The sequence below is a fragment of the Sinocyclocheilus anshuiensis genome, unplaced genomic scaffold (genome assembly GCF_001515605.1).
Source record: "Sinocyclocheilus anshuiensis isolate Anshui unplaced genomic scaffold, SAMN03320099.WGS_v1.1 scaffold3597, whole genome shotgun sequence".
Lineage (NCBI taxonomy): Eukaryota > Metazoa > Chordata > Actinopteri > Cypriniformes > Cyprinidae > Sinocyclocheilus > Sinocyclocheilus anshuiensis.
The window spans coordinates 5,453-15,271 of NW_015556000.1; the positions used below are offsets into that span (position 1 = coordinate 5,453).

At 35.5% G+C, this 9,819-nt stretch overlaps 1 protein-coding gene across 1 annotated transcript in view; it reads left to right on the plus strand.

Moving 5' to 3' along the window:
• Nucleotides 1-9,819, plus strand: part of LOC107676121 (ras/Rap GTPase-activating protein SynGAP-like) — a gene marked incomplete at its 5' end in the record, with an annotated part of 17,620 nt that overhangs the window by 5,434 nt on the left and 2,367 nt on the right. Inside the window, 2 exons of the mRNA XM_016470645.1 lie at nt 1,382-1,583; nt 7,001-7,183. Of these exons, the coding sequence (XP_016326131.1) occupies nt 1,382-1,583; nt 7,001-7,183 (385 nt within the window). The remainder of the gene's footprint in view (nt 1-1,381; nt 1,584-7,000; nt 7,184-9,819) is intronic.

A 9,819-nucleotide genomic window follows, 5' to 3' on the forward strand; every position in this document is an offset into this window, starting at 1 on the left:
TATAATTTTGACCCATACAATGTATTGTTGGCTATTGCTACAAATATACCTGTGCTGCTTATGACCTTTTTCATTTTAAATTCAGATAACGTTCAATTTATTTTTCATTTTAGTTAAAGTTTTAGTAATTTTTTTGTTAGTTTGTCTTTTATGTCTATATAGTTTTGATTATCGTTTTACTGTTATAGTTCTAGTAAATATTTGAAATTAGTTTTTATTTTAATTTTTTTGTGTATTTGTTTATGGTTAACCATTACTTTATGGTTTTTATTATAGTTTTACTATTAGTTCTAGTTAATATTTTGAATTCGTTTTTATTTGAATAGTTTCTGCTTTCATTTTAATTTAAAATTGTTTTTTTTTTGTTTTTGTTTTTTTTTTTTGTTTTTGTATTTATATAGTTTTTATTATAGTTTCTGTTTTTCTAGTTAATGTTTTTAATTAATTTTCTTTATTTTTCTATTTTAATTTGTTAAAGTTTGAGTAATTGTGTTGTTTTGTCATTTTTATTAGTTTTGAAGTATGTGTATAAGGCTGGGTATCGATTCAGATGTTCCAATTCGATTCGATTTCGATTTTCAAGCTCGATTCGATTTCGATTCTCAATTCGATTTGACTATATGAATGAATATAGATTTAATACAAATCCTATATTTATAAAAAATTAACAGTGAACATAAGATTACAAATGGTTAATTAATAGGAAATTAAGAGCCACAAACCTGTATATTAAACACTTTTTATTCGTCCACGGTGAAAGCCGATCCGGCGATCCACAGCTACAATTTGTTGAACAATTTGTACAACAAATACAAGTTGTTGTATTTCCTCAGCAACCAGCACGGATCAGCTCCAGGCATGACGAAGCAGATATCGTCCTCTTCCAAGAGCTTGTAACACTCCAAAGAGAAAGGAACAATTGAAATCGCATCATATGACTCCTTTAATATTTAGAACTAGTTTTTATTTTCATTTTAGTTTAAAGTTTTAGTAATTTTGTGTTTTGTCATTTTTATTTATTTTTCTGTTTTAAATATGTATATAGTTTTTAATCATTTTATTTCATTTTTGGTTTTTGTTATTTTAGCGCTTCAGCTTAAAATAGATGAAAATGAGAATTGTTGCCTGGCAACTAGCTGAAATAAATTATCTTATTTATTTATATGTTTCCGTTATTGTTCAGTTTAGTAATGGAAGTATTTTGAGTTAGTGATAATAACTCTGCTCGGCCCCTGCTGTGCTTCTCATGGTGTTTAGAGGTGATCTTCAGTCTGTTGGCTCGTCACTTATCATCTGTCTCTCTCTCTCTCTCTCTCTCTCTCTCTGTCTGTCTCTCTCTCTGTCTCTCTCTCCCGCACTGCTGTGTGTGTGTTCTCTGCAGGTTCAGTGGGAAGGAGGACTATCTGGGCTTCATGAATGAGTTCCTGGAGATGGAGTGGGGCTCCATGCAGCAGTTCCTGTACGAGATCTCTAATCTGGAGTGTGTGAGTAACGCCGGGGCGTTCGAGGGCTACATCGACCTGGGCCGCGAGCTCTCCATCCTACACAGTCTGCTGTGGGAGGTCATGGCGCAGCTGAGTAAGGTACGGCCCACTGTTCATTTCGCTGACCTATCATTTTCGTCAGCGACATTTTTTCACAGTTGAAAACGAGACGATAAAAACTATTTTTTAGAATATTAAAAAAAGTTCCTCTTTTACAAACGTAAAAGCCCTTTCACACCAAAAGTGAAATGAATACGACTAAAGCTGAAGGAAATGTAAATTCACGTCTGTACAGTAGAGGGCGCAGCTAAATTATACACAAATGTCATTTTTGCTTATTAGTATGGATGAAGTAGCTCACTGAAGGTCAGTAGCAGACACTGGTTAATAAAATGGGATTAAATGCATAAATGATATTTGTCTTATTTAACATTTAATTATTGCAGGTTTGTATAATATTGTATAATATTGATTTTGAGGAACGCTGAATCTGTTTTTGAGTAAACACATGTTGATATTTAGTCTAGAACTACAGTAAGCTCATGTTCACACACAACGCTCTGCACTTACTCCTGATTTCTGTCACCATGGCAACACCAGAGCTGTCACTCAACACATGGAAACATTTGAAAAAGTAACTGATATTTCCTTCTAAATTCAAAAGTAATGCGTTACTTTACTAGTTACTTGAAAAAAAGAAATCTGATTACGTAACTTGCGTTACTTGTAGTGCGTTACCCCCAACACTGATAACGAAAATCTATTGACATTTTCATTAACGAATAAAAACGAGACGAAAATGTTAGGGAGGGACGATTAGACAGAGATCCAGTCAGAGCGAATCTCCTGCATGGAAAGCAGCTCTGATCATATGTTTGCATACACTTGCTGCACACCTCATTAAACGTAAAAAAACGTCAGCGCCTGGGAGTAAGAAAGAGCAGACATATGGATAAATCTGAAAAGCGTGACGACGCGAAAGAGCACTTAACTCGGTCCGGTTTTCGGTTGAGCGCACACAAAAGCGCCTCTCAAACAGCACACGATTACTGAATTCAGTTCTCTTGTGCGTCTGAACGGAGAAATACACACAAAATGATCTCAAATTGTCCGAGTGTTCATGTAAACACACACGGTTACGTCTTAAGTGAATGTAAACTCTTGTGAGAATATCAGATGTGTGTGCCAGTATATTGAATCCGTGCATTCAGTTTTAAAGGGACAGCAGACTAATTTAGTTATTGTCTTTGTCATTATTGTTAATGAATCAAGAAAAGAAAGAGAAAATCACTCACTGCTCTTGAATGAATCACTGTAGTAGCCCTAATAAGGATTAATCTAATTTTAATTTATACAAATAAATATGTCTGCTATGATATTTAGTCGACTAAAACAACACTAAGACTAAAACAATTCAGATGACTAAAATGTGACTAAAACTAAATGGCATTTTAGTCCTAAGACTAAAACTAAATCAAAATATGCTGTCAAAATTCATAGATCCAAACTCCTCACCTCTCAGTGACAACTCTTTGAGATCAAAATAGGTCATCCAGTGAGAAAGTGTTTTTATGAGGAGGGGTCTTGCAAGGGTAAATGAAGAACTGGGGCCGGTTGTTTCAATACGTTTTCTATAGTATTTTCTTTACTCTTTACTTCAAAAGCTGTCTGAGAAGGGTAATAGTTTATGTATTTGTGACCCTGGACCACAAAACCAGTCAGATTTATACATCATCTGGAAGCTGAATAAATAATCTTTCCATTGATGTATGGTTTGTTAGGATTGGACAATATTTGGCCGAGATACAACTATTTGAAAATCTGGAATCTGAGGGTGCAAAAAAATCTAAATATTGAGAAAATCATCTTTAAAGTTGTCCAAATTAAGTTCTTAGCAATGCATATTACTAATCAAAAATTAAGTTTTGATATATTTACGGTAGGAACTTTACTAAATATCTTCATGGAACATGATCTTTACTTAATATCCTAATGATTTTTGGCATTAAAGAAAAATTGATAATTTTGACCCATACAATGTATTGTTGGCTATTGCTACAAATGCTGTATACCTGTGCTACTTATGACTGCTTTTGTGCTCCAGGCTCACATTTTAGCTCAGCATTGCCGTCTAATCAGCCAAAAACACAGTGCCTTCACGACATGGCGGCAGCGGCAACAACAATACTACAGCGAGAATAAAAGTTACGCCTTCTTTCTTTGCGTGAACATTTGGGCGGCGTTATGCAAATCTTCCCATATAGTGAGGTAGATATGTGGTGGCGTGTTAGAACGAGCCGTTTTAGGTTGACTCTGAACTTTTATAAAGAATATCTCTTTGGATTTGAGACTTTAGTCTTTGCAACTTTACAGATGTTCTTTATGCACCAAGAGCTTGTAACACTCCAAAGAGAAAGGAACAATTGAAATCGCATCATATGACTCCTTTAATATTTAGAACTAGTTTTTATTTTCATTTTAGTTTAAAGTTTTAGTAATTTTGTGTTTTGTCATTTTTATTTATTTTTCTGTTTTAAATATGTATATAGTTTTTAATCATTTTATTTCATTTTTGGTTTTTGTTATTTTAGCGCTTCAGCTTAAAATAGATGAAAATGAGAATTGTTGCCTGGCAACTAGCTGAAATAAATTATCTTATTTATTTATATGTTTCCGTTATTGTTCAGTTTAGTAATGGAAGTATTTTGAGTTAGTGATAATAACTCTGCTCGGCCCCTGCTGTGCTTCTCATGGTGTTTAGAGGTGATCTTCAGTCTGTTGGCTCGTCACTTATCATCTGTCTCTCTCTCTCTCTCTCTCTCTCTCTCTGTCTGTCTCTCTCTCTGTCTCTCTCTCCCGCACTGCTGTGTGTGTGTTCTCTGCAGGTTCAGTGGGAAGGAGGACTATCTGGGCTTCATGAATGAGTTCCTGGAGATGGAGTGGGGCTCCATGCAGCAGTTCCTGTACGAGATCTCTAATCTGGAGTGTGTGAGTAACGCCGGGGCGTTCGAGGGCTACATCGACCTGGGCCGCGAGCTCTCCATCCTACACAGTCTGCTGTGGGAGGTCATGGCGCAGCTGAGTAAGGTACGGCCCACTGTTCATTTCGCTGACCTATCATTTTCGTCAGCGACATTTTTTCACAGTTGAAAACGAGACGATAAAAACTATTTTTTAGAATATTAAAAAAAGTTCCTCTTTTACAAACGTAAAAGCCCTTTCACACCAAAAGTGAAATGAATACGACTAAAGCTGAAGGAAATGTAAATTCACGTCTGTACAGTAGAGGGCGCAGCTGAAACTAATCACATGAAGAATATGACGCAGGAGAAGAAAGTTCAACACTATTCAGCAATAACACAAATTATACACAAATGTCATTTTTGCTTATTAGTATGGATGAAGTAGCTCACTGAAGGTCAGTAGCAGACACTGGTTAATAAAATGGGATTAAATGCATAAATGATATTTGTCTTATTTAACATTTAATTATTGCAGGTTTGTATAATATTGTATAATATTGATTTTGAGGAACGCTGAATCTGTTTTTGAGTAAACACATGTTGATATTTAGTCTAGAACTACAGTAAGATCATGTTCACACACAACGCTCTGCACTTACTCCTGATTTCTGTCACCATGGCAACACCAGAGCTGTCACTCAACACATGGAAACATTTGAAAAAGTAACTGATATTTCCTTCTAAATTCAAAAGTAATGCGTTACTTTACTAGTTACTTGAAAAAAAGAAATCTGATTACGTAACTTGCGTTACTTGTAGTGCGTTACCCCCAACACTGATAACGAAAATCTATTGACATTTTCATTAACGAATAAAAACGAGACGAAAATGTTAGGGAGGGACGATTAGACAGAGATCCAGTCAGAGCGAATCTCCTGCATGGAAAGCAGCTCTGATCATATGTTTGCATACACTTGCTGCACACCTCATTAAACGTAAAAAAACGTCAGCGCCTGGGAGTAAGAAAGAGCAGACATATGGATAAATCTGAAAAGCGTGACGACGCGAAAGAGCACTTAACTCGGTCCGGTTTTCGGTTGAGCGCACACAAAAGCGCCTCTCAAACAGCACACGATTACTGAATTCAGTTCTCTTGTGCGTCTGAACGGAGAAATACACACAAAATGATCTCAAATTGTCCGAGTGTTCATGTAAACACACACGGTTACGTCTTAAGTGAATGTAAACTCTTGTGAGAATATCAGATGTGTGTGCCAGTATATTGAATCCGTGCATTCAGTTTTAAAGGGACAGCAGACTAATTTAGTTATTGTCTTTGTCATTATTGTTAATGAATCAAGAAAAGAAAGAGAAAATCACTCACTGCTCTTGAATGAATCACTGTAGTAGCCCTAATAAGGATTAATCTAATTTTAATTTATACAAATAAATATGTCTGCTATGATATTTAGTCGACTAAAACAACACTAAGACTAAAACAATTCAGATGACTAAAATGTGACTAAAACTAAATGGCATTTTAGTCCTAAGACTAAAACTAAATCAAAATATGCTGTCAAAATTCATAGATCCAAACTCCTCACCTCTCAGTGACAACTCTTTGAGATCAAAATAGGTCATCCAGTGAGAAAGTGTTTTTATGAGGAGGGGTCTTGCAAGGGTAAATGAAGAACTGGGGCCGGTTGTTTCAATACGTTTTCTATAGTATTTTCTTTACTCTTTACTTCAAAAGCTGTCTGAGAAGGGTAATAGTTTATGTATTTGTGACCCTGGACCACAAAACCAGTCAGATTTATACATCATCTGGAAGCTGAATAAATAATCTTTCCATTGATGTATGGTTTGTTAGGATTGGACAATATTTGGCCGAGATACAACTATTTGAAAATCTGGAATCTGAGGGTGCAAAAAAATCTAAATATTGAGAAAATCATCTTTAAAGTTGTCCAAATTAAGTTCTTAGCAATGCATATTACTAATCAAAAATTAAGTTTTGATATATTTACGGTAGGAACTTTACTAAATATCTTCATGGAACATGATCTTTACTTAATATCCTAATGATTTTTGGCATTAAAGAAAAATTGATAAAATTGACCCATACAATGTATTGTTGGCTATTGCTACAAATGCTGTATACCTGTGCTACTTATGACTGCTTTTGTGCTCCAGGCTCACATTTTAGCTCAGCATTGCCGTCTAATCAGCCAATATTGTCTTAAATAGCCTGCATAGCACTTCATCTTTTATAACATGGGATTTTGACCAAATATACTCAATCTTGATTTTTGTAAAATGTTGCAACGATGTTAAAAATGTTTTATTTTTGTTTTTTGTGAAAAATTAGTTTTGGACATATAAGATAATAATAAATAATTTAGTAACTGCAAAAGAGCATGTAAAGCAAATATCTTTCCTCGATCCACGCAATTTTCTCACCTTTTTTCCCCCTTACACTGGTATGGCTGCGCCGCTCGTCTTCACGCCTGTGTGTGTGAGTCTCGGAGCGCTCAAGTGTTTGCGTTTCTTCAGGATGCCATCCTGAAGCTGGGGCCGCTGCCGCGGTTGCTGAACGACATTAGCATGGCACTGAGGAACCCACAGCTGCACCGTCAGGCGAGTCACCAGCCGCCTGAACGCCACCTGACCCGGCCCCCCTTCAGCCGCCTCGCCACCAACGACTTCCAGAGCCTCATGATGAGAGACCTCAACAGGTGACTGTCTGTCTAACTGTCTGCATCAAATTATGAAGTCCAATACACTAACTAAAAAGCCCCATAGTGTTTTTTGGACGTGGTATATGGTACACAAACATGACGGTTCGGTACGTAACTCGGTTTTGACGTCACGGTTCGGTATGATTTCGGTTCCGCAGGGGAAAAACTAAACATAAAATTGCTTTTTTTATTAAACAGTGGTTTACTGAACAAATTGCTGTTACTTTAAAAAGGTCATCGGATTCCTATTTTCTAGTTTGATATGAATCAAATGAAAAGTCTGTAACATACTTTGATTAAAATTTCTCAATGGTAGTGTAAAACACCCTTTTTACCCTGTCAAAAACAGCTCTGTTCACAGCGACCCGTTTCGGTGCATGTCCCTTTAAATGCTAATGAGCTTTGCTGACCCCGCCCCTCTCTTCCGAGCCGCTCTCTGAGAAACGTTAGCCAGATTCATCGTGAAACTTGCTAACTAGCACATTATTAGGAAAGGCGATTTGCAAAGATTCATAAAAAAAAACTTACACTCACTTCGTCTGTAACTGCCTACACACATTTCAGTTCAAACAACATGTAAAAGTGAATTTTGCATCCGATGAGCCCGTTGAATAAATTCGAACATAATTGAAATTTTCTTAGGGATTAAGAATCTGTCTGAGTTTCTGCTCTAAACTATACGGAGCCCTTTTACATTACTATAAGATTACAATTAACAACAGATCCAATATTCAGAATTTATTTTAAATATAATAATCAAAATTGTATGCAAATTGTATTGCACGTAATGCAGTTTTTAAATTAACTTCTAAACTATAAAATTTCTATTTGTTGTTGAAATATAATCATTTACACTAGCTGTCATAACTTGTTTTATATCAGGTTTATTTAAGCATACATTAAATAATTAAGACATCACTAACAGGTAAAATAAAATATAATGAGTATTAGGGTCACGATTCCTTGATTCTATTGGAGTATTCAATTTTTTAAAATCCTTGATTTCATTTTGTCCGTGCATTTCACGAGAATCCATGAAATGCATTATTAGACCATTTTCCAAGGCTGCATGATTATATTAAACCCATTTAAAATCATACTTAAGCATAATGCTATTGTGAATTCACAAACGCTATGATTCAATTAAATAAATATATGCGATGCAGGTTTAATATATGTGCTTTAATTATTTACATGCGTGTAGGTTGCGTGTGTGCGTGTCACAGTAAATAAATGCTGCTCCGCACAAACCGTTATCATTTACATGTGTGGACCGTCTCAAACTCTGCATGTCGTTGTGAGTTTGTGTTTATTATAACGTCCATCTGGGAACGCAACGTGCGCCATTTCTTCAAATTTGTAAGGTCAGTCGTTTATAAACTTACGCAAACACTGGCGAATACGTCAATATCTTTCTCAATATGGTAACTTTTCATCGCGATTTCAAAATAAAAGTTGAATCCCTCGCTCTGAGTTTATATGTTTTGATGTCCACATATTCAAGAAATCACAGTGGCTGTAGCATTTCTTTTGTAAAGCAATAGCCAGATATTTAAGATCAAGTGGACACTCGAATTAAATGATGTTTGGTCAATATTAAACACTGATTAGATCGTGCAGTAAAGTGTAACACAATCATCAGACTGTTAGCGCCCTCTGCAAGCCTTTGTTAAAATGCATAATGTATGTTAGCTCTATTGTTTATAATACATTATGTATTTTAACAGTTTTGTTAAAAAAAAAAACATATGATTACTTGCTTTTGATACTTTATATGAACTAATTAGTATTGCGTTGTTGCTATTATATATGTATTTTATGTGATTTTAAAGGCTGTTTGCTTATGTCTATTTTTATTAATGCAGAAAAAAGTCTATTATAATTATCCAAATGACCGATACCTGAATTACCAAAATAATCATTAGTGACACCCCACTATGAGTAAATAGTTTAATATTTCGACTTCATTGCTTTAGTGAACTAACGAGCTGTGGACACTGATGGTAAATGAAATGTTACGTGACATTAAGCCATTTTGTTGACGTCTTTGCGCATTTGAAACACTGATTGAACGATTAAATGAGGCATGAGATGTTCATTCATGTTTATTTTACATTAAAACTAGTAGTAAAGAGGAAGAGATGATCGTTTGAACTGAGACGTTTTAATACAGCGATCTGCCGCGCCACATCAAAGAGCAACAAAATGGCATTTATTGTTTGAATTTCCTGGAAAAAAAAGGACATAATTTGAAAGATGAGCCTTAGTTTCTTGTCAAAAGTGACAGTATATTTAAACTAGACTTGTGCCGGTATTCGGTAATGCGATATATCACGGTAATGAGTATGCACGATATTGTTATCGTGGGCACTTCTAAATACCGTGAATAATTATATATTACAAATTATTCCGAATTTTGAATGCATTTTAAGAATACTTTTCCCATCAACTGGTCAAAATGCACAAAACCGCTGTATGCTGCATGAAAGACGCGTGCGCACTCTGACCTAAACAAGCGTGGACGAGAAGCACATGGCGGAACATGTGAGAGGATCTCACGCTCTGGATGAAAGCGCACTTTCACTCTCTGACAGCAGATGGCGCTAAACTGCAGAAATAATAATAATAATAATT